This window comes from Xenopus laevis, chromosome 4L (genome assembly GCF_017654675.1).
Source record: "Xenopus laevis strain J_2021 chromosome 4L, Xenopus_laevis_v10.1, whole genome shotgun sequence".
In the NCBI taxonomy this organism is placed as follows: Eukaryota; Metazoa; Chordata; class Amphibia; order Anura; family Pipidae; genus Xenopus; species Xenopus laevis.
In genome coordinates this window covers 145810945-145836611 of record NC_054377.1, presented here as the reverse complement: position 1 = coordinate 145836611, position 25667 = coordinate 145810945, and the positions used below count along the sequence as shown (strand labels likewise).

The window sequence follows — 25667 nt, the reverse complement described above, 5'->3', positions numbered from 1 at the left end:
TTAAGAAGACCCATAAAGTACAATAATGAATGGTTAGGAGCAATTGTTCCATACACTTATCGTTTAAGTTGTGCCTAGTGATGGGCATATTAATTCGCCAGGCGCAAATATGTGGGGAATTTCGACAATCCCGACGCTGGCGACAATTTTGACAATTTGTGAAGTGAAGCGGGATAAATTCACCCATCACTAGTTGTGCCCTTCCGCTGTGGCATTTGCCTCTGAGTCTTTAGCCAAGGGCCAGAGCATAATGTTGACAAGAGCATGGGATCTCAGTCCTTCTCCCTAGTCCAGCATCGGACTGGGGGGCTGCCGCATTAGGGACCTGCACCCCAGCCCCCCTGCCACCCCATCAGGCCCCTGCCCCCCTTCCCATCTCCCACAATATCTTCTTATCTCTTCTTATGGCTGTGATCGGGACGGGGTGGTCCGGGAGTTGCATCTCAGGTGGCCATGGGGAGCGGGGAGCTCCACTTAATAAATGAGGCTTCTGGGACATACTTACACTATTAGAAGTGATTATAGTCTAACATGTTACTAATGAACCAATCAGGTGTTTCTTTTTATTATGCAGTAATTAGAACAGTAAAAGATTTAAAGGGGTGTCTCACCTTTAAGATAACTTTTAGTATGTTACAGAATGGCTTTTTCTAAGCAACCTTCAACTGGTCTTTGTTTTTATATAGTTTTTTTTTTTTAATTATTTGCCTTCTTCTTCGGACTCCTTCCAGCTATCAAATGGGGGTCGCTGACCCCATCTAAAATCACATACACTGTAAGGCTATGCATGTATTTTTCCATTCAGGCCTCTCCATATTCATTCCTCTCTCTATTCATATTAGAGACTCTTATAAAAATCAATGCATGGATGCTAGGGTAATTATTTGGGCCCTAGCAACCAGATAAAACTGCAAACTGGAGAGCTGCTGAATACAAAGCTAAATAAGTCAAAAACCACAAAATAATGAAAAATGATAACCAATTGCAAATTTTCTCAGATTATCATTCTATACTAAAAAGTAATTTAAAGGTGAACAACCCATTTAAACCCCATTCACAAAAGTGCTTGCGTCCTAGCAACAGTGGGTCTTCGTTTTGGAGGTAATTAGGGTCAGCCTCTCCCTGAAAAACAACATGGCACCTCTCACTCATATGTATAAACCAGAATCTACAGAAAGAAAGACTGCTCTGTGGTGACAATAAGCATGCAGACATATCCTCGTAATGTACTCAGGGAAACAATATGGCGGCTCTCCATGAACAGGGCACCAAAGGGTTAAAGAAAGTACCTTAACCTTAATCTAGATGCTTCCCGAGTGTATACTGGAAAAATCCTTTCAGGATATCAGCATCAACAAATCAAGCTGCAGCCTGTTTTATTTACTGGGATCAACAATAAACACATTTGAAAACATTTGCCGCAGTCTCGGAGAGAGAGAGGATATAAACCGACGCATTTATCGCCTTTCAAACACACGGGTGATTTATAGCGGATATACTCTGGGGCTTTGTGGCTATGAACTTATTTTTTTTAGTTGTTTGCTGTATGTTTTATTGTGTTATAAATTGCATTCCTGCCCGATTGCTATTATTATCATTTACTATCTTTTTTTTGTTGTTGCCAGTTTGGCATTTAAATTGCTAGCTGGTTTCTATGGAAACTAATCCTAGCAAATTGCCTGCAGTTTGATTGACAGACCCTTCCAATGGACCAAGTAGGGTTAAGGTAAACATTTTTAGGGAACAAGTTTGAACTCCATGGACGTGTACTTTTTCAACCTCAGCTACTTCCTATCTATGTAATATTAGAAATTGGGTTGGAAGGGGCTGAATAGAGGCCATACAGTTATACCAGTTGGATCCATTGCTATTCCCCTGGTGTTTATGAAGTCGGATCCATTGCTATTTCCCTGGTTTTTATGAAGTCGTTTCCATTACTATTTCCCTAGTGTTTATTAAGTCGGATCCATTGTTATTTCCCTGGAGTTTATGAAGTCGGATCCATTGCTATTTCCCTGGTGTTTATTAAGTTGGATCCATTGTTATTTCCCTGGTGTTTATGAAGTCGGATCCATTGCTATTTCCCTGGTGTTTATGAAGTCGGATCCATTGCTATTTCCCTGGTTTTTATGAAGTCGTTTCCATTACTATTTCCCTAGTGTTTATTAAGTCGGATCCATTGTTATTTCCCTGGAGTTTATGAAGTCGGATCCATTGCTATTTCCCTGGTGTTTATTAAGTTGGATCCATTGTTATTTCCCTGGAGTTTATGAAGTCGGATCCATTGCTATTTCCCTGGTGTTTATTAAGTTGGATCCATTGTTATTTCCCTGGTGTTTATGAAGTCGGATCCATTGCTATTTCCCTGGTGTTTATGAAGTCGGATCCATTGCTATTTCCCTAGTGTTTATGAAGTAGGATCCATTGCTATTTCCCTGGTGTTTATGAAGTCGGATCCATTGCTATTTCCCTGGTGTTTATGAAGTAGGATCCATTGCTATTTCCCTGGTGTTTATGAAGTAGGATCCATTGCTATTTCCCTGGTGTTTATGAAGTCGGATCCATTGCTATTTCCCTGGTGTTTATGAAGTAGGATCCATTGCTATTTCCCTGGTTTTTATGAAGTCGTTTCCATTACTATTTCCCTGGTGCTTATGAAGTCAGATCCATTGCTATTTCCCTGGTGTTTATGAAGTCGGATCCATTGCTATTTCCCTAGTGTTTATGAAGTCGGATCCATTGCTATTTCCCTGGTGCTTATGAAGTCGGATCCATTGTTATTCCCCTGGTGTTTATGAAGTCGGATCCATTGTTATTCCCCTGGTGTTTATGAAGTCGGATCCATTGTTATTTCCCTGGTGTTTATGAAGTCGGATCCATTGCTATTTCCCTGGTGTTTATGAAGTCGGATCCATTGTTATTTCCCTGGTGTTTATGAAGTCGGATCCATTGTTATTCCCCTGGTGTTTATGAAGTCGGATCCATTGTTATTTCCCTGGTGTTTATGAAGTCGGATCCATTGCTATTTCCCTGGTGTTTATGAAGTCGGATCCATTGCTATTTCCCTGGTGCTTATGAAGTCGGATCCATTGTTATTCCCCTGGTGTTTATGAAGTCGGATCCATTGCTATTTCCCTTGTGTTTATGAAGTCGGATCCATTGCTATTTCCCTGGTGTTTATGAAGTCGGATCCATTGCTATTTCCCTGGTGCTTATGAAGTCGGATCCATTGTTATTCCCCTTGTGTTTATGAAGTCAGATCCATTGCTATTTCCCTGGTGTTTATGAAGTTGGATCCATTGCTATTTCCCTGGTGCTCATGAAGTCGGATCCATTGATATTTCCCTGGTGCTTATGAATTTGATCCATTGCTATTTCCCTGGTGCTAATGAATTGTGATCTATTGCTTTTTCCCTGGTGCTTATGAAGTCGGATCCATTGCTATTTCCCTGGTGCTTATGAAGTGGGACCTATTGCTTTTTCCCTGGTGCTTATGAAGTTGGATCCATTGCTATTTGCCTGGTGCTTATGAATTCGGATCCATTGCTATATCCCTGGTGCTTATGAAGTCACATCCATTGTTATTCCCCTGGTGCTTATGAAGTCGGATCCATTGCTATTTCCCTGGAATCAAACATAAGTCCCTAGTTCATGGCCTACTTCCTTTTAGGCAAGAAACAGCATCCCCATCTTGCTTTATGGCATGGATTCTAGAGATTCAACCAGGACAAGAGCACCCAACTAACAAGACAATAGAGAAGAATCAATCAGCGCTTTAATGGAATGGCTCTTTAACAGTTTACTAAACAACTGCCCAGTTGGGTCTGTTCCTAATTACACTATAAACTGTAAGATACAAAGTTCTGGTGGAGCAAACAAAACATTGAACTTTTAAAATACATACATATATATGAATTTTTAACCTCTAATGACTCAAAAAAATCACATTGCTATTTTAGCTTGTGGAAAATGATGTAAAATTGGGGTCATTTAAAGGGTTGTTCACCTTTGAGTTAACTGTTAGTATGATGTAAAGAGTGATATTCTGAGACAATTTGCAACTGGTTTTCATTTTTTATTATTTGTGGTTTTTGAGTTATTTAGCTTTTTACTCAGCTGCTCTCCCGATTGCAATTTCAGCCATCTGGTTGCTAGGGTCCCAATCACCCTAACAACAATGCATTGATTTGAATGAGAGACTGGAATATGAATAGGAAAGGTCTGAATAGAATGATGAGTAATAAAACGTAGCATTTTAGCCTTACAGAGCATTCGTTTTTTAGATGGGGTCAGTGACCCTCATTTGAAATCTGTAAAGAGTCAGAAGAAGAAGGCAAATAATTAAAAAAATTATTTAAAAAAAAATGAAAATGAAGACCAATTGAAAAGATGCTTAGGATTGGCTATTCTATGACATACTGAACGTTAACATAAAGCGAATCGTCCCTTGATTCATAGTGCAATGAATCACAGTGCACTTATATTTATAGTAAAAAAAAAAGGTAGGTGGGGGGTCTGTTTACATAAGGTCGGCAGGGGATACTGTAAATTAACAAAAAATGCTGTCGCTGATATTTGGCTGGAGTTTTTGATTCGGCTGGGACGAATTTGCGGAAAATTTTCACTTTTCGCCACCAGCAAATAAATTTGCGAACCTCCCGTGAAAATTCGCCAGCGGAAATTTGCCTGGGTCCAAAAGTTTTGGACGTGCTTCTGAAAAGTCGCGTCACAATCGACGCTCATCAACACTATTCGGACACCCATTGACAATTGACGAAAGTGACTGCATGTGTCAATTTTCGAGTTTCACAAATTTTTCACAAATTTTCACCGTTTCTCGAATTTTGTAGGAAATTTGCAGGAAATTTTGGAAAACTAAGCGATCCGGATGACTGAGATGTTACTGGAGGTGATGAAAGGGGGAGAATCAGGGTGTCCCCCTAAAAATGAGGGAGTGTTTTATTAGGCAAATCACATCAGGATTGATAAAGTGGGAAGATGTTATTATGGGTAGAAAGCAGAATCATATTTTCTAAAATAAGGCAGATAATAATGCTCACATTAACTATACTCTCCCATACTATACTAACAAATGTTGGAAGGGAACCATAAATACTGATGGGTGAATTTCTCCCGTTTCACTTCACCGAAAAAATTGCGAATTTCCTGTAAAATTCGAGAAACTGTGAAAAATTTGTCAAAAATTTTTCGCCGCACTCTGCACGGCAAATCTGCTTATCCCTCTTTCTGTTTCCAAAATCTAGGGAGGTATGCCAATATATGTCAATATTGCTCCCGGGCCCCCTGCAGGGTCTGCTTCCTCTCTAGTTACGCCCCTGCCATTATATAGAAAGTAGTTCTTTGCTGGCTGAGAGTAGGTGATAAAAAAATGAAATTTCCTATCATACTTACCGTAAATTTCTTTTCCTGGCCACTTATCATGTCAGCAATACTATGGGTATTCGCCCCGCCCCCATATCCCAGTTAGCATTGTCCCTCCCCCAAAGAAAACGATAAAGGACCCAACCCCTCCTCACTTACTTGTCTCATAATTTAGTCAACAGAGGGTGGGTTTGCTGACATGATAAGTGGCCAGGAAAAGAAATTTACGGTAAGTATGATAGGAAATTTCATTTTTCCTGGCCACTTCATGTCAGCAATACTATGGGTTATACCCAAGCAATGACAACCAAACCAGAGGGGGGGCATAAACAGCTTTTAATTAACAGAAAAAGACCGCAGAACTGCGGAAGCAAAATTATGTTGAGAAGGTTTCTTAACATTCAAACGATAGAATTTAAAGAAGGTTCGAGCAGATGACCAAACTGCTGTCTCACAAATTGCCGATTCTGAAACCTCCGCTTCTGCTGCCCAGGAGGTAGCCACAGCCCTAGTTGAATGAGCTTTTAGCCCTGCTGGTGCCTGCTTGCCTTGAAGATTGTAAGATTTTTGTATCAAGATCACAATCCATCTAGCAATTGTAGACTTCGCTGGTTGTTCCCCTTTTCGAGGACCTGCCGGTATCACAAACAGACTTCCAGACTTTCTCAAAGACTGAGTCATAGCCAAATAATGTTTCAGCATCCTCACGGGATCTAGCTTCTGGAGCTTTGAGGAAAGGTTGGGCTCCTCCGGTATGATAGGGATTATTATGTCCTGTGCAAGGTGAAATGTGGAAACCACCTTGGGTAGAAATGAGTCTGGAGGCTTTAAAATTACTTTATCCGGCCAAAAGGAAATGTTTTGCTCTTCTACAGACAGAGCATGTAGGAGACTGACTCTCGCTGCTGAAACTATTGCCACCAAGAATAAAGTCTTTAGGGTCACCAACCATAAGGACGCCTCTTGCAAAGGCTCGAATGGATGTTCACAAAGGGCTTTTAGCACCATTGGTAGATCCCAAGCAGGGGATAAAGTCCTTTTTGGAGGACAAATCTTTAATGTGGCTGAGAAGAAACGCTTTACTAACGGATCTTCTGCCCATCTTATCCCAGTCATAGCTGAAAGTGCTGCTACATGAACTTTTAGAGTTCTGTATTGCAAACCTTTGCTCAATCCTTCCTGCAGGAATTCTAAAACCTGAGGTAAAGGTGGTGGAAAACAGGAATTAGCCCTCTCCAATTGCCATAGGAGAAATCTTTCCCAAATCTTATAATATGTGGTAGACGTATTACTTTTTCTTGCCCTAAGCAATGTAGCCACCACTGCTTCAGAGAGCCCCAAGGCTACAAGCCTTTTGCGCTCAATCTCCATGCCATCAATGAGAGCGAGTGTGGGTCTGGATGTGCCACTGGTCCCTGGGTCAGTAGATTCTCCCTCACAGGAATCGGCCACGGGTCTGCTACTGCCAGTCTTCTGAGCAGAGGAAACCATGGTCGACGAGGCCAATAAGGGGCCACGAGGATGAGCTCCGCTTCCTCCTGAATCACCTTCAGTAGGACTTGAAGGAGGAGAGGGATTGGTGGGAACACATAGGCTAGACGGAACGACCAGGGCTGAAGGAGTGCATCTGTCCCCTGAGCTCGAGGGCTGAAATATCTTGCATAGAATATCGGCAGTTGAGCATTGTCCGGAGAGGCCATGAGGTCCACTTCCGGAAGACCCCACTTCTCTACTAGCCGGTGGGAAAATGTCTGGATGCAGCTTCCACTCGTGTTTTGACAAAGTCATACGACTGAGAAAGTCCGCTTTCTGATTGAGAATCCCTGGAACATGAACTGCTGTCAGATTCTCCAGATTCTGCTCCGCCCAGCTCAGGATTGGACATACTGCTTTCCATAGTAGCAAACTTTTTGTTCCTCCTTGTTTCCTTATATAGGACACTGCTGAGGAATTGTCTCCCTTGACCTTTACCGCCATTCCTTTTATATCTGGAGCAAAGGCCTGCAGTGCTTGAAACACTGCTCTTAGCTCTAACACATTTGCGTGCACTTTCAATGGAGACTTCCAGATTCCTTGAGCCACACTGCTCTCCAGGAGAGCTCCCCAACCTTGGGAGGAGGCATCTGTTGTTATTATCCTCCAATTTATTGGAGCAAGGGGAAAACCCCTGGACAAATTTGAAGGGTTCATCCACCATTGAAGGCTGACCTTGAGTTCGGGAGAAAGAGGAATTAACTGATTCCAATTGATTTCCCATCGATTCCAATGGGTCAGGAAATAACGTTGTGCCTCCCTCATATGGAATCTGGCCCATTTGGTCATTGGAATGGAGGCTGCCATCAAGCCTAGGAGAGACATAAATCGTCTCGCTGAGACCTCCCCTTGGAGACAGAAATCTTCCATCTCTTTCACCATGCGCTCTATCTTCTGTTGTGGCAATTGAACCACATTGTCTGCTGTGTTGAATAGAGCCCCCAGGTAAATTAGGGATTGAGATGGCTGCAACTGACTTTTTTCCCAGTTGATTAGCCACCCGTGAGATTGAAGAAAAGAAATTGCAATCTCTCTGTGTAACAAAAGGACTTCTGGAGACCTTGCGGATAGGAGGATATCGTCCAAGTAATGCCAGACCGTCAGACCCTGTTTCCTTAGCTCTGCGACCAGGGTGATGAGTACCTTGGAAAACGTTCTTGGAGATGTTGAGAGACCAAAGGGAAGGGCCCGAAACTGAAAATGCCTGTGTCCAACCGCAAAGCGTAGAAAACGCTGATGCTGATCTGCTATCGGAAGATGAAGGTATGCATCTTTCAAATCGATCGACAAGAGCCAGTCTCCTGCCTGGACTGCCGCAATAATGGTGTTTATCGACTCCATTTTGAATTTTTGAAGATGCACCAAGGAATTCAGTTTCTTCAAATCCAGCACAGGCCTCCACCCTCCCGAAGCCTTCTTCACTAGAAAAAGTAGGGAATAAATGCCTTTTTCCCTTTCCTCCTGAGGCACTGGCACCACCACCTCCTGGTCCAACAAGATTTGGACATACTCTTCGAGGGCTTTTTTCTTTTCTTGACCTCGAGGCATAGGGGAAACCAAAAAAAAATTCAGAGTTGGAACCGACAAAAATTCTATGCGGTAACCTCTTTTCAATAAGTCCAGTACCCACTGGTCTGAAATTGACTGCTTCCAGACCTCGTAAAACCTTGAAAGTCTTGCCCCTACTCGAGCATCCATTACTCCATGATCGTCAGGAGGATTTTTTAGAAGTTGGGGACAGTTTGATTCTGTTCCCCCTGATAACTGCGGAGTGACCCCCTCTCCAAGACGACTGTCTTGAACTGCCTCTGCCAAAGTATCTATAGTTACTGGCATAACCTCTAGCTCTTCCTGAGCCTCGAAAAAAAAAACCTTTAAAGGGTTGAGCCTTCAATTTTTTCCTTTCTTGCGGCAGGAAAGTACTCTTCCCACCTGTCGCTTTTTCTATGACCTCTTGTAATTTAGGACCAAAAAGATTTTCCCCAACATAAGGTAGGTTACAGAGACTTAGCTTAGAAGCCGCATCTGCACCCCAAGATCTGAGCCACAATGCTCTTCTTGCCGACACTGACACAGCCATCGACCTGGAAGCCAACCGCGTCAAATCCACTGCTGCTTCCGACATAAATGCCACTGCCATCTTTAATTCTGATAATCCAGCACTAATGTCAGCTGTATCCGTACCTTCAGCAATCGCTTTATCCAAACTGTCGATCCACAAGGAGACTGCCTTTGCCACTGAAACCAGAGCTACTGCCGGCTTACATGAGGCTCCTGCCACTTGATATGCCTTACGAAGCTCCGTCTCCACTCTTTTATCCATGGGATCTCTTAGTACTGACGAATCATCAATTGGCAAAATTGTCTTCTTTGCCAAATGAATCACAGGTGAATCCACTGCTGGGGCTGTATCCCAGTTCTTGGTATCCTGTTCTTTAAATGGATATAATTTTGCAAATCTCGTAGTCATAGACGCAAAAGAGACCTTTTTAGCTGCTTTTCCCCATTCTGCCGAGATTAATTCTGCCACTTCCGGAAAAAGAGGAAAAAATTGTTTTGGCTTTGAAGAAGATGGGAGCACCTTAGACTTCTGGGCGTCCGCTTCCTCTTCTACTCCCAAGATTAATTTTATTGCTTTAATCAACGGAGGGATTAAGGTCAAATCAAAGGATGAAGATTCTGTCTCCTCTTCTTCCTCCTCAGAAAACAATTCCGACATTGGTTCTAGACTTTCCTCTCCTGAGAAATCAGAGGAGTCGGACTCCTCCCTGGACACTGAAGCCCCTTGGCCTGAAGGGATTTCACTAACAGGCGTATCCTGTAGTAGAAGGCCAAAACATGATTTACAAAATTTCTTCCCCGGCAAAGGAGCGTCAAAGCAGCCTGCACAAACTTGAGAAGAAGAGCCAAGCTTCCTTCTTTTCCTCTGCAAGGACTCCATAAGGCAAGCTGAAGAGACAACAACAACAACAACAAAAAAAAAAAAAAAACCAATTGAAAATGAAAGTGTTAAAAAAAAACACTGCTAAGAGAAAACTAAGAGGGACATACCAAGCAACAAGGGCAGCTGTAACTGAGGCTGTGAGATCACCAGTACACTTCAGTCCCTCCTGGTGTGCTACAAGCAATACAGGAGAAAAAACAATGAGAATTGAGTTTTTACAAACCCGACCTTTCTGTAAGACAGGCATCTAATTACCTGACTGGAACAGAAAAACTGAAGTATCCACTTCCAAATGTATGCACTTTCCAGCATACCAAAATGGCGACTTCTTTTAAAAAGCTGAAAAATGTGCGCCAGAAAAAACGTGCGCGCGACAAAACGTGCGCGCGACAAAACGTGCGCGCGACAAAACGTGCGCGCGACAATACGCGCGTGCGCGCGACAATACGCACGAGCGCGAAAAAACGTGCACTCGAAAAACATGCACCTTAGGAAGTATGTTTGGTAAAAAAAACCACCTGGGATCCCACACACCAGTAGCGACTTTTCAAATCACTAACCTGGAGCAGCCTGTAATAAGGAATTGGATTCCTGCTGAGGGGGCTTCATGCGACAGTTTCACTGAATGAATAGCCCTCAGAAATCGCCAACCTTTCTGAAGAGTTGGATCTGATCAAAAACTGCCGCCAAGATGTCCCATGCTAACTAGAATGAAGACTAAGCAAAAAAGACAAGTAAGTGAGGAGGGGTTGGGTCCTTTATCGTTTTCTTTGGGGGAGGGACAATGCTAACTGGGATATGGGGGCGGGGCGAATACCCATAGTATTGCTGACATGAAGTGGCCAGGAAAGAGTCAATAAGCCTTTGACTCATTGGTTGATTTAAACATCGGAGGGGAAAATGCAAATTGTGCCATGTTTTTCTGCCCCTGTGGATTCACCCATATACTAAATTCTCCACAAAAGATTTTGGACCAAATCCAAACCCTAATATGCATATTTAACATTTATGGAAAAATCTTGCCCTTTATACCTGTTATGTTTTGGGTAGCCGAGGATGAGTAGAGTATAACAGTGCTTTATTAGCAGGCTCATGCAGGCATTACACAACAGTAACTTTCACTTTATCAGGAAGTATGCACAGTATAAGTCTGAGCACAGTCCAATTGTGTAAAACACCACATATTCCCCCTATAGTAAGAAATTATTTTGGCAAATGTAATAAACAACAACAATGCATCTTAAAGCAATAACATACATTATTCACATCACATAGTCCTGGGTCCATGCAGGTAGTTTTCTGATTCTCTCAGTATGCCTTATAGGTTCACTTTCTTCAGGCCTATTGCAGTTGAGTAGGAAATGTCCTTCATCAAATAGAGCTTCTCCAAAGTCATATCTAACAGGAGCAAGACGACTTGCATTCCATATACGACCATCAGACAGTTCATATGTGTATGGTCCTCGCTGGCGTCTCACTTCAAATGGTGTAGTAAATTTAGATTGTCCTTGTTTCAGTATTCCTGGTTTCTTAATTCTGACTAAAGATCCAGGCTGAAAGTGTACTTCTCTGGCACCACGTTTGCTGTCAGTATAAGCCTTGCATTTGGCTTGGTGACGTTTGACAATGTCAGCAGTAGACGATTTTGTAGGCACAGTATTTTGTGGAAGTTTGATGTCTGCAACATGTAACTTAGTGCGCATCTGTCTGCCATGTAATAATTCAGCTGGAGATGATTGGGTTGTTGCATGGCACGTTGTTCTGTAGTTATGTAGGAACTCTGTTGTAAATACTTTCCAAGATTTCCCAGTAAGATTTGCTGTCTGTAGTGTTTCTTTCAGACTTCTGTTGAATCGCTTGATTTCTCCATTTGCTTGTGGGTAATACACTGAAGATTTCCTATGCACAATATTCTTCTCTCTCAGAAAGGATTCAAACTCAGATGAGACAAACTGTGGTCCGTTGTCTGATATTAACTCCTTTGGATTACCTTCTCTGCTGAAGACTGTAGACAGAAATGTTAATACTGTAGCTGATGTTATGTGAGAAACAAATGCAATTTCAGGCCATTTACTGTAATAGTCTACCAAGGTTATAGCAAATCTAAAGTCTATAGGAATATCTGTAAAAGGGCCGACAATATCAAAAGCAAGTTTTTCCCATGCTGAATCAGGAAATGGTACTGGTTTTACATCTGGTCTCAACTCAACTTTGTGTACAACGTTCTTTGCACAACCCAGTGAAGTGTTGCTTTGTGGTGACATTTTAGACACTGGCTGTGTGGCAGGCACTGGTGCTGTAGTAATGAGACCATCAACTAATTGTAGGTTTAATGCAGCAAAGAGATCCCTTTCAAGTATAGCAGTTCCCTTATTCACAATGTAAAAGTCACATTTTGCAGTATTTGATTCAAATTGTCCAGTCACTGGCAAGCAACCAAGCACAGGGATTGGATCCTTTAAGTAACTGACCAGTTTCAGGGCAGGTGCAACAAGCGGATCTTTTGCAAAGTATTTCAAGAAAATCTCCTTTGGTAGTATAGAAAGAGCTGAACCTGTATCAAGCATCAGGTTAATGGAGTGTCCCTTGTCAGCAGAAGCAGTACTGACACCGACATATAAACTTGTCTGGAATAAACGTACCAGCTTTATCCACACTTAATACTGTAACATTTGTAGTAGTGACTTCATGAACATCTTTAGCAGAACTACGGCAGATCTTAGCAAAATGTCCTACTTTTGTGCATTTGCGGCACCGTTTAGCTTTTGCAGGACATGTAGCATGATTTGCAGTGTGTTGTGTTAAACCCCTGCGAAAACAGTATTTTCTATTTGTATTTGCTGCGCGGTTTTGCAGTGTAGGTGAATCCCTTTCCTTAGCACTGTATTTTGCCTGTGACTGTGCATTATTAGGCCACAGTGCTGAATTCACAGTCTGTACATTCCCAGCAGTTCCCTGACTGAGAGTTTTAGCCTCTGCCACTGTTTCAATTTGACTAGCAACTGTAATAGCCTTTGCAAGGGTTAAATCCTGCTCTAGGAGCAGTCTCTCTCTAATGCGAGGTGAGTTTTTTTTTCCACTATCTGGTCTCCTCCCAAAGTCACAGGTAACAACCAGCTCTCTCAAAGCTGCTACAAATTGTTCTGTGGATTCACCATTACGTTGTCCACATTGGCGGAATTTATATCTTTCAGCAACCACATTTACTCTTGGCACAAAAAAAGTTGTTCATAGCAGTAAGAGCAGTTTCATAAGTCTCATCAGGTAATGTATAGAATATACGCTGTCCCTCTGCTCCCAGGCAGTGAATAAGTAAAGCACGCTTTCTAGCAGCAGAAATCTCCCCTTGGTCAGCAGCAATAATGTAATTTTCAAACATACAGATCCAAACAGTAAAAGGTATGGTAGGCTCACCAGGGTTTGGAAGAAAAGGTGCAGGCTGCTGCAGAGGTAGAAGAGACATCCTTGTCGCCATTTATTATGTTTTGGGTAGCGGAGGACGAGGAGAGTATAACAGTGCTTTATTAGCAGGCTCATGCAGCCATTACACAACAGTAACTTTCACTTTTCATAAATGAGCCCTACAGTACGTCAGTGTATTGCTGGCTGCAGTTCATGTCCCTATTTCTACACTATGGTGATTTAAGGTTAATTAAGATAATAACGCTTTTGTTTTGTTGTTGTCAATAACTCATCAAGTGAAGCGATGAAACATCTTGAACAGGACTAAAATAATAAATATTGACTCAACATCACCCGAAATAAATGGGCCACAAAGCTTCTTTATTCTGAAACAAACAAAACCATCATGAGGGCTGGGGGGAGAAGTCTTATTGTTTGCCTAATTTTATCATGATTTTCCCGTGGAGTTGTAAATAATGCCACTACTGAAGAATTTATGGCTCGTTTTTTTTTAATCAATAATATCAGTCAAATAAAAGGATAAACTGACTTTATAGAGTAGTAATAACCAAGAGATTATTTGTTTAAAGGTAAAGTTTCTCCCACAGATCTATTTTATCCAAATAATCCAAATTTTGAAAAATGATTTCCTTTTATTTATTTCCTTTTATTCCTGTTATAATAAAACAGTAGCTTGTACTTGATCCCAACTAAGATATAATTAATCCTTATTGGAGGCAAAACCAGCCTATTGGGTTTATTTAATGTTTATATGATTTTCTAGTAGACTTAAGGTATGAAGATCCAAATTACAGAAAGATAACTTATCCAGAAAACCCAGAGCATTCTGGATAACAGGTCCCATACCTGTACCACTAATTAATGCACTCATTTACAGTTGGGAGCCTATTTATTATGGTGTGTAAAAAACTGCCGGATAATATACCATACATCGCCAGACTTCGCAGCGGAAAAAATAGCTTAAAATGTTCACGCGTTTTTTCTTAGATTGACTTCTGCCGGATGCAAAGTAAAATAACGGCAGCAAATATGGCATTTGCATGGAGTAAAACTCCATCTCCCATAGACTCCAGATAATCCAAATTTTCCTTTTCTCTGTAATAATAAAACAGTAGCTTGTTCTTCATCTCATTAAGATATAATTAATGCTTATTGGAGGCAAAACCAGCCTATCGGGATGTCTACATGATTTTCTAGTAGATTTAAGGTATGAAGATCCAAATTACAGAAAGATCCATTATCCAGGAAACCTCAGGTCCCAAGCATTCTGGATAACAGGTCCCATACCTATAGTTGATCCCAACTAAGATATAATTAATCCTTATTGGAGGCAAAACCAGCCTCTTGGGTTTATTTAATGTTTACATAATTTTTTAGTAGACTTAAGGTATGAAGATCCAAATTACGGAAAGATCTGTTTTCCGCAAAACCACTGGTCCTGAGCATTCTGGATAACAGGTCCCATACATCAGGTTTTTGCAAATTCAATTTTATTTTAAATTCTTTGTTAATAAAACTATTTTGATTTCTGAGAAATTAATTGTAAAGGCCACATCCGCAGGGACTAATGTCAGTGGTTAAACATTCGTAGAACTTCTAGCACCCCTCAAAATCCTTCAGGAATCTGTGGGTGCTGGGAACTGTCTTAAAGCAATAAATGAGCTACAATTAACATGATATTAATTAATTAATTTGAAATTAATTAATTTATAGTTATTCATATGTTAAATGAGATCTTAACTTATTTTCTACCATTTAGTCCTGTTATACCTTCCCCCTAGTCTTCCTATCTGCAACTGCAGCTCAGTGGGGCCCCATTCTAGGGGGCCCTTGTGGAACTGACACTTTTTGGACACCTACGGACAGCTTGGAGCAGAACTGCTTCCGCTGCGCTGACATCTGGAGTATTCTGTCTTTATTAACATGAGAAAAAAAAATGTTTTTCCACATTCCAGATGGAAGGTAATAAATCTTTCCATTCCCACCACTGGCTGCGCATGGATCTCTCCCAATAACGTGTGCAGCAAAAACAAGGAAGCTCATTATGGAATGAAAATAGTTTCCTATTACCCGGGCAATATTTGTTTTAGTGTCGTATCCTGCTCAGAAAAAAGGGGAGATGTGTCCATGGGCTGCAATATATTAGATGCCATCATTTCAGCAGTGGGGCCCTTTATTCTAAGGACAATGTGTGGGTTTGGTAAAGTTTGCCTTTAAATGAAGTGTCACACGTGGAAGTCATTTAAGCAACTCTGCAATTGGTCTTAATTATTTTAATTCAGGGCTAGTGTTAGGGCAAGGCGGAGAGGGAGTTTACACTCAACCCCAGAGCATCAGATGGGCCCCTTTGGAGGAAAAATATAATTAAAAGAACAAAGGACATATTATATACATAATAAATGTTCAGCCTGGGGCCCTCTAGCTGTTATGGTATTGCAACTCCCAGCATCCCACTGAGAGTTTAGGCAGATTTATTATTTGTGTAACTCTCTACCACCCCCAACCACTGCTCTCCTCCATTGCTGGGGGGCACCTTCTTGTCTTATCTTTGACCCTGAGTTTTTGGTTTTTCCATTAAATCTCTTTCTCTTCTGTCCATCCCTAAGGGTCAGGGCAGATTCAGGGAGATTAGTCGCCCGGCGACAAATCTCCTCTTCTTTGGGGCGACTAATCTCCCCGAACTGCCTCTCGAAAGCTAGAATGTAAATCGCCGGCGGGATGGCACTCGGAACGCTTCGTTTTCCAAAGTTTACGGAAGTTTCCTCGTAACGCAACTTCAGGCGACTTCGGAAAACGAATCGCTCAGAGTGGTGGGAAGGCAGTTCGGGGGGGATTAGTCGCCCCGTAGAAGAGGAGATTTGTCGCCGGGCGACTAGTCTCCCCGAATCTGCCTGTGTGCCCTGACCCTAAAGTCGCCAATATCCCAGCAAGCGACGAGCAGTTTATACACCAGTAACAGGAATTCTCTATTCATTTCCAGCCTCTTGCTACAGGCAATAGGGATCAGTTATAAACGCAAGCGGGGAGTGCAAAGTGCAACATTTAGATGCAAATCACCACAACAGACACATGCCACCATTATTGCACTTTGCACCCTGTCCCTGATGTGCACTCGCAGGTGTGGAGTTTTGTGCTAAAGGACCGTTGCTTTCCCAGTGAATATGTATTTATGAGGGTTTGGCTGTGAGAGACATGTAGATGTCCCCCATTTTGCCCCCTATCCTTTGGCAGTATGCTGAGAACCCCAGCCCTTGTCACCTGGTATGTTGCAGGTGTAATAAAAATGGAAATTATTTTCTTAAAGTTCCTAATGGCAACTTTTTGCCACCCCTGGTTACTGGCTGCTCACTGTCGAGACAGTTCTCACCTTGGCTCATGGCTGGAGTGGCCCCAGCTAAAGGACGCAATTTGCACCTCTTAGTTCTCTAGCTCCAGTGTCTGGGTATTGACACATGACTCCTCAGATGTTCTATATGAATGTGTTCATATACATATCAGAGTAAGTTCTGGTGGGCACTGTCCCTAGTAGACCCCAGTCTAGGCCACATCCCTTCAACCCATTCTTATTTCCATTCTGGGCCTTATGGCACAGCTACTACTGAGAACCAAGATGTGCACCCAGCCCCTCCATCAAGCCCCTCCAACAGAAGTACAACCAATCCCCAGGTTCACCTGCGATGAGACTCCATTGCATCTCTAGCCGGCCCCAAGGAGCCCTGGTGCAATCACACCACTCACACTCCTGGTTAGTTACGCCACTGCTGGACCTATATAAATAATCTATACCATCTGACACGATCTGTATCTCTTTGCTGTGAAATTGGCTTGCGGTTTAAGTTTCTGGTGGGCCTAGGAGAGCCAGGTCAATCATTGACTGTTTCTGGGTCAATACATGGCTTGCAGTAAATAAAGTGCCCCACTGTAAATTGTCGGACTGGCCCACTGGGATACCAGGATACTTGGTGGACCCAGGGGTCAGTGGGCCTCTTGCTTCTAACCATATGGCCTATTTCATGGTCATTCCCTATTTCTTTATGATAACAAAGAGGCTCAATAATGGAAGAACAGAGTATAGTATGTAGAGAAAAGAGACTAGGAGATAAAGAGGTTGAGTGAGGAGAGGATAGTTTGGAAAGTGGGCCCTCAGCCTAAGGTTTTCTGGTGGGCCCCTGGCATCTCAGTCCGACACTGTGTACTCCACACCAACTGCAACAAGTGGATGCTCACCTCGCTTAAGATATATAACATATAAGTCCCTCTTCTTAGGTCTGGAAGCTGCTAATTATTGTTTCCCTTTCCAGATCCCCCAAATCTCAATCCCACCTAGGATGGCACAAGGTGCAGCACCAGTAGGCGATCGGCAGAGTCAGACCTTGCCAAATGACAAAGGAAAAGGTGTGTGTAAAGGGCTCCTGTGCATCCTATTCCCTACCATAGAGTGCAGTGAATCTAGTGATATGGGGACAATCCTTCCATTGGACATAATGGTCTTGTAGCTTCAGACCATGAAACAACTAACATGAAACAAAAAATGATTGAAAACAGTAAATAGCTGAATTAAATGGAAAACCATGAAGGAATTTGAAAAAAAGCTGTAATAATAATATATATTTTTTATAATGCCAGTTTTGATAAAAAAAAGCAATATTTCGGAGAGCTTTTTCATTTTATCAGAACATGTCCGTTTGGAAGCTTCAAGGACCACTGGATCCAACAGACACAAAGCGCAGCAAATGATTTCCTCATTTTATTTCTAGGAAGGGATCTCCAGCTCCAAAGGCAGCAATGACCTCAGCCAGAAGAAGCATCCAAAGAATGTGCGTTCCTTATGCAAGGACCAAGCAGGAAGCAACCAAAGTGGAACAGCCCTCGGCTTTCTGCCGCTCGGAGTTTGGTTCCAAAACCGTGACCTCCCTATTACTATCCTTCCACTACTGCTGTGCACTTAAAGGGGCAGTTAACCTTAAAGTTAACTTCTAGCATGAAGTAGACAATCCTGTTCTAAGGCAACTTGCCACTGGTATGCACCTCTGCATTTTGGGATTTAAACTTTTATCTGAGGATGGATTGATAGGATAAGACCTGAATTAAAATAACAACATGTAGAGATACACTTGCATATTTTCTACAAATGGACAGGGGAATGCACTCCAAGGTGAAATATGCCTGGAATAAAAAGTCACCCCAATTAATATCTGAAATAAGTATATAGGTAGAAGAAATTTAACTTTCGGTCACCAGCAACCAAACAGAAGCCATAAATACAGGACTCTCCAGGGTATCTTTAAGCTAATTTTTATCCATAAGGTGCTTTTGAAGCATAAACTCTCCACATTTAACTCATTAAAAACACATAATACCTTTATCATCAATAAAATCTATAGTGAGCGCTCCCAGCACACACTAAATACAAATTGTCACAACAGCACCCAAGTTATTTTTTTATATATATGTAGAAAACAGGTAAGCTTATATCAACTTACATTTAATTAAATTGAAACGTTTAGTTCAATTTTCATAATATGTCCAGTCCAGACAACCACATTCAAATGATGTCCAGATAATATTTGTGCATGTTGTGTCTCAGTATGTGGGAGTTGTAGTTGCAGCCAGTTAAATCCAAAGACACTATTCCAACTGGACTCTCAAACTATTGCTTTCCATGCAGTTCCAACAAATAATATATAAGCGAATTAAGCTTCCGTTATAGAATATGGTTCAACTTATTTTAACCGCAATTTATAAATTAGTTAATCTTTCATAATATGTCCAGTCCAGACACCCACAATCAAATGATGTCCAGATAAAGAGGATTAGCTAATGTATCTCAGTATGTGGGAGTTGTAGTTGCAACCAATTATATAGGTAGAATCCCTCATCCAGGGTCAGAACTAGGGGGTAGGCACAGGCTCAGACTGCGGGTCCATGGCCCACTGGGGCTGCCACCCAGGTCTGGACTGGGATTAAAAATAGGCCTTGGCATTTCAAGGACAAAGAGGCTCAACCAGCCAACACAAAGGCCCAAATAGCTTCCCACCAGCCCAATAAATAGTGATTGTCAATGGAAACTTACAGCAGCCCCTCTGGCATTTGCCAGAACTCACAGATTGCCAATCTGGGCCTGCTGCCACCTCAGGGGCACCCCACACCTCTTTATATGCCCCTAGGCAGTACCTGAAGCTGCAACTCACCCTTCCTCCCTCGTATGAGTTACTTTTAACTTCTGAGCTTAGCAGCTACGATCGGCCCAATCTTTGGCTAAGCCCTGGCCTTCATGGACCACGAGGGCAGGGGCATACTGGGGTTTTTCCCGTCGTCCTCTGGGCCCCTTCTGACCCTGGGTAGGCAGAAGTGGTACATGGCTAGGGTGCAATCCTTGCCCTAAATGGACCTTAGCTTACTCCAAGAGTGGCCTGCTGGTGGGTTCCAGAACCTCTTGGCCTGACCTGAGATATTTTCTACTTTCCTTTCAAGGCCAAGTTTCCCTCATCTTCCTGCCTGCCATGAGAGAACAAACTATAAACTTAAATATACAGTATGCTCTAGGAGGTGCACAGGAGTAGGCCTAGTTTTAGGGAACAATTGGGAAACTTGGCCTTGGGGCTCTATGATTTATTAACGGCTCTATGGCCGAATGAATGAACGAATGAATGTTGATTTATTGAACTTATTAAAGATTTGTTTTTGATCAGTTACAATGGTTACTGGGGTGGGGGTTTAATCCTCCCATCACCGTGTCCTGCAATTATTTTTATGCAATGCTTGTTCATTTTTCGGGGGAAGGATAATAGAGTTCAGCTCATAACCTGCACAGGAACGTTTTTCCTGGAATCCTAAGACGGCTGCACATTTTTATTGATCAATTGGGACCAGTCACAGGCCCTGAAAGTGCACAGACCACAATCTTCTAACTTAATGACACAAAATATCATCAGAGATTCACCTTTGCTTTGTGTTGTCATATTACGTAGGACAAGTCTCATTTCATTGTTCGAACCAATGAGGCCAATGTAGTGGGATAATAATGGACGTGTCACTGTGGGATATATTCTGCTCTTTCTGTTGGCAAAATCTCTCATCTCCTAATGGCTTTCAGCTGGGCCCATATGCTACGACTGCTCACAACAAAGTCTCGCTTTCCCAGTCCGAATGCCCATGTGGTTTCAGTCTGGATTTATTAAGCTGCAGTAATTTGTGCTATGATGTCACTGGCTCAAACATTCTCCAGAATGGACTGTAATACTTCATAATGTTTAGAGAAATGTGGCTTCAAGGGTCAACGTTTTCATCTGTTTTTAATCCTGTTTTGAGTCGCAATTAACAGGTAATACACTTGTGTAGAGGCTCAGACTGCCTCTCCATAGTGTAAATACTAAATAAAAAATAGTATCTACCAGTTATTACACAGGGTAGTAATAGGGAACAGGCAGTTATCTGAAGTGTATTATAGCTTGCCTAAAACCAGACCTGGAAAGCTAAGGAAAATAAAATCAGTATTATTCAGCACTGCACAATACATGTTATTAATAGTAATAATAATAATAATGATAATCCCATGTGTCAGCTCATATGAGTCATTTTTTGGATAAGAAACATTCAAAGGTATCCAATAAAGTGAGAGAATTTGTGCAAAAGTGTCACTTATTATTTGCTTATACAGTTATGGGATCCCTTATCCAGAATGCTCTGAATTACAGGAAGGCCGTCTCCCATATTCTCCATTTTAATCAAATAATTCCATTTTCTTTGAATAATTTCCTTTTTCTCTGTAATAATAAAACAGTAGCTTGTACTTGATCCCAACGTCGATATAATTAATCCTTATTGCAGGCAGAACAATCATATTGGGTTTAAATTATTTTTAGTAGGCTTAAGGTATGGAGATCCAAATTACAGAAACCCAAGGTCCAGAGCATTCTGGATAACGGGTCCCATACCTGTACCTGTGCCCGTCTTACAACCCATTTCTTTGGAGAACCTTACTGTCATCAGTCTAATATACACTGCCATTGGCACCTTCTAAATTCAGTACAGGTATGGAATCCGTTATCCGGAAACCCATTATCCATGAAGCTCCTAATTACAAAAAGGCCTTCTCCCATAGATGATAAAATGATGTCCTTTTTCTCTGTAGTAATAAAACAGTACATTGAACTTGATGCCAACTAAGATATACTGTCCTAATTGGAAGCAAAACCTATTGGGTTTAATTCATGTTTACATAATTATTTAACTAGACTTAAGAATAGATATGAATTTTCAAATTACGAAAAGATCTGTTATCCGGAAAACCCCAGGTCCTGAGTATTCTGGAAAACAGGTCCCAACCTGTATTTATAGTGCCATCCTTTGGTTTTCTAAATCTTGATCTTGCCCATTGGCATACCTTGTGTCTTCTTCTGCCCTTCTCTTTTCAAAGTGTAAGCTCTAATGCGCAGGGACCCGCTTTACCTTATGAATTGATCAGTATTTTGCTATGTTCTATATGTTTGATTTATTGTCCAATGCAGCTGAATATATTGTCACTTTTTAAATAAATGAAACCAGGCAAGTCCAGCTGAAAGGGCAATGGAAAATCAATTTAAATGACCTCTTTCTCTTCTGGTGCCTCCTGGTAAGTTCTTTCCTGAAAGAGTTTCCTTTCCACCTGACGAGTGGAGCATGTGCAGAGATAAATGCCAAAGGCTTGGACAAGTCCTTGTACTTACTTGTCCTTATGGACCTCATGGGTGGCCTACACATCAAGGCTGATCTGTTTGAACCCTAGTTGATGGCTTTGGCTTGCTAGTCAGTGACTGGGCGTATCACTTTTGAACAGTAAGGAACTAGATCAAGATTAAACAGGCAGCTGTTATAATTTGTGGTAGGGTCAATAAAGAAGTCACAGTACTCCATAAACAAGTAGTATTTAATTGTTATATCCAAGCCTTTAAGCAGGGATGGGTTTGTTCTAACTATTGACAATATTTTCCCCGAAACCTTGACTTATCTTTAATTCCAATTTACATCTGTGGAGCAATTGTGTTTGACTGTCGTTGGGAATGTGGAAGTTGTTATCATCAACATCTGCAAGTTAGGTGGGACATTCTTAAGTCTATATATTCCAACCTGCAGGGCCTTAAAGATTCCTTCTTCGCTGTTGCTGGTACTGATCTTTTGCTACCCTAGGAAGATGGCAGGACGATGTCAGTTACAGTCTTAAATGGTAATCAGTAAACCTGGGCCACGAAGATTGTTCTACAACTTTATAAATGAGAGAGAATGGTCGTGTTACAAGTCAGATGATATTGAATCATCCTTCCGAGTCCTACCGGAAGGCATGGGCTCCGTTGCCCAATCTGTTCCCAGCTACCGCCAGCGAACAGCTCGAACGGGTGGGTCCCCCTTCGCCGAAGCTCAAATGCCCCTCCAATAGACCAACAAAATCTATTAAAGAAGAATTATGGGATAATATCATAGTACCATAATAAGCAGAGTAAGGAAAATAGGGAGAAGAAGGAAAAAACCCAAAATGGAGAAAAAGAAAAGCAGACCACTGAAAGGGAATAGTCAGGGATGCAGTGATGGTGGGTGTTGGTCTTCCCCTTATTCATTGCAATCAAAGTTCAGAATGTGTATGTTTGTGAGGTATGTGCAACAGGGACAAAGTCTGCCCAATTTAGGTAACCTATAGCAACCAACCAGCATTGACAAGTAAAGTGCATTTATAATCTCAAAAGTAAACAACTGATTGGTTGCTATGGATGACTAGACCCGGGCAAACTCCTTCACTTCTGAAGGATTCCCTTAACATCTCCCCACCCTGAGGAGCCTACACCGGTTTATTGTATAAACAGACACACTTAATTTAAAACTACCGATGGATTTACTGCGTGTATTCAGCCCAGACGCTTAATTAACTGTAACTGATACCATTGGGGGAAATGATTTGCTCTCAGATGCCCTTTGAAATGTATTTTTTTTCATTGTTGGCAGCACCAGGTGGCTGCAGTTCTTTATGGGAAAGGAGATGTGGATCACAAACTAGATATACTAGAATGAAGTATGTATGTATTGTGTATTTCTTATGAATACATAGACTGTACTTTCTGTGATTTAAAGGGCAAGAATAAAAGGGTTTTGCATGTACTAATAAAACATGGGCAGATATCTATTGGGCCAGTTAGAAAGTCCCATTGGACTAGGACCACATTGGTTGGCTGATATAATTCTTGGCATCTGCCAAGTCTTCCATCACGATCTGAACTTTGGCCAAAGTCTTCCGTCATGATCTGAACTTTGGCCAAGCGATCGGATCATTCCAAAATGATCCAGTGTATGCCTAGCTTAACCCAGGATGCCTGTGGTTCATTTAACAATGAGAGTGAAAAAGATAAGGAGACTTTGCTAAGGCAAAGTAAACATGCATTAAAGTCATAAACTATAAAAACAAATTAAATCTGAGCCTCTAATGTGGGTAGAAGGCTGTTAAATCTTGCAAATAATAAACTGAATGGTTTTATGATAAAAGTGGGTCATTACTTGATCCCAGTATCCCATTGCCGTGCCATGACGAGAACCTACTTTGTAAATACATGATGGCTATTCGCAAGACATGACCTGTCTCTTCTACCAAAGAAAGACTTGATCTGGGAAGACGTTTAATGTGCGCCTGCAACGCTTGCCCTTTCTGCACTCTTGACATTTCAGCATTCGCCGCTCCTCCTCGAATGAGTCCTACAGAGCGTGAATAGAGGCTTTCAGACAACCCCAAGCCTTTGATGCTGACAGAAAGTGATCACATCCAAAATGTCAGTCTGTTCTTTTATCTATATGATACTAATGTCTCCACCATGATGGGAATGTGTCTTGACTTTTAGATGAGGTTTTCTGGAAATATGGACATGAAATATGGAACACAATGTGGGGGAGCTGTGTCCAGGAAAGTCATTGGGAATTATACATATCCAAAGGCTCTGAAATGTACATATCAGTGTCAATTAATTGTACCATTCTTCCACTTTGTATGATAATTAGTGATGGGCGAATTTGCGCCGTTTCGCTTCGCCGAAAAATTCACGAATTTCGCGAAACGGTGAAAAATTCGCGAAACGGCGCCGGCGTCTCGTTTTTGACGCCGGCGCCCGTTTTTCGGCGTCCGTTATTTGGCGCTGGCGTCCGTTTTTTCAGAAACATTTTTTTGACGCGAATTTTCGCGGGCGTTTCGCGAATTTATTCGCTGGCGGCGAAACGCGCAAATTCGCCGCAAATTCGCGCCTGGCGAATAAATTCGCCCATCACTAATGATAATTTGTCCACCACCAACGTGGTCCCAGTTATTGGAAAGAGGCTTAGGAAATATATAGTTTTCACCAATACCCCAGAAATAAATCCAACTACAAAACAAATCTTTATCCATTGGAGTATTAAAACTGATATGGACCCCCACCCACCTGGTTTACTAGAACAGTGGTCTGAGGGGTCAGAGTAGTTGGGGGAGCTGAATGCTTATTTGAGTAAGATTTCGGAGGAAAGCCTCAATGCTCTTCAAGGTTTTTTCATGACTCAATCTGATTGAAGCCCCATCAAATCTGATTGGGTCCCCCATTAAAAGCGGGGGGCCCAGCAGGGGGCAGAAATGGGGCGGAATAGGGGTGAAAACCTGGAGAGGCCAGAGAGGAGAAGGCTTGGTCAGGACGCAACTGGATCCCTTTGGTTTTCTGCAAGGTGCACAAGAAGGTCAGCTTGAGGGTCAGTTAGGGTGATATTTGAAGGTGATCATTTATTTGATGATACACTAATGTTGAATTATATCTGTAACCTTGTAGATTATAGAACCTTTGTTGAAGGAGAGCCTTGAATATCCACGGATGGGCTTAAACCAAACAAGTCCACAAGCAGTGCTCTATATAAATGATATGAATAGATTTTTATTACTTGTAAATTCCTTAAATCTAAAAATAATAGTTGTGCTTATATGACTTTGCCTTTAAAAACGACCCAACTATAAAACAATATAGTTTTTTTTCGTTGTCTTTCCAGCTTTTAAATGGGGGTCATTGACCCCATCTAAAATACAAATTCTATAAAAAGCTTCACATTTAGGGGCCGATTCACTAAATTCGAGTGAAGGATTCGAAGTAAAAAAACTTTGAATTTCGAAGTGTTTTTTGGGCTACTTCGACCATCGAATGGGCTAGTTCGACCTTCGACTACGACTACGACTTCGAATCGAAGGATTCGAAGTAAAAATCGTTCAACTATTCGACCATTCGATAGTCGAAGTACTGTCTCTTTAAAAAAAACTTAGACCCCCTAGTTCGGCAGATAAAAGCTACCGAAGTCAATGTTAGCCTATGGGGAAGGTCCCCATAGGCTTGCCTAAGTTTTTTTGATCGAAGGATAT

At 41.7% G+C, this 25667-nt stretch overlaps 1 protein-coding gene and 1 long non-coding RNA gene across 4 annotated transcripts in view; one reads left to right on the top strand and one right to left on the bottom strand.

Annotated features, from left to right (window-relative positions):
• The window catches only part of LOC121403131, a 36105-nt gene extending 17974 nt beyond the window's left edge, over positions 1-18131 (top strand). For both annotated transcript variants that reach the window (XR_005967078.1, XR_005967077.1), the window contains 2 exons: positions 17584-17677; positions 18040-18131. This is a non-coding gene — a long non-coding RNA (uncharacterized LOC121403131). The remainder of the gene's footprint in view (positions 1-17583; positions 17678-18039) is intronic.
• LOC121403130 lies at positions 5435-10700 on the bottom strand. Of its 2 annotated transcripts, none has more exons than XM_041590921.1 (3): positions 10115-10700; positions 9967-10033; positions 5435-9864 (listed from the first exon to the last, which is right to left on the bottom strand). In XM_041590921.1, exon 3 carries the CDS (start codon positions 8749-8751, stop codon positions 5719-5721), a length of 3033 nt encoding a protein of 1010 aa, XP_041446855.1. In that variant the 5' UTR covers positions 8752-9864; positions 9967-10033; positions 10115-10700; the 3' UTR covers positions 5435-5718. The 2 variants fall into 2 exon arrangements, with proteins under 2 accessions (XP_041446855.1, XP_041446856.1); XM_041590922.1 differs by having other exon boundaries at positions 10420-10700.
• Positions 18132-25667: the final 7536 nt, after the last annotated feature.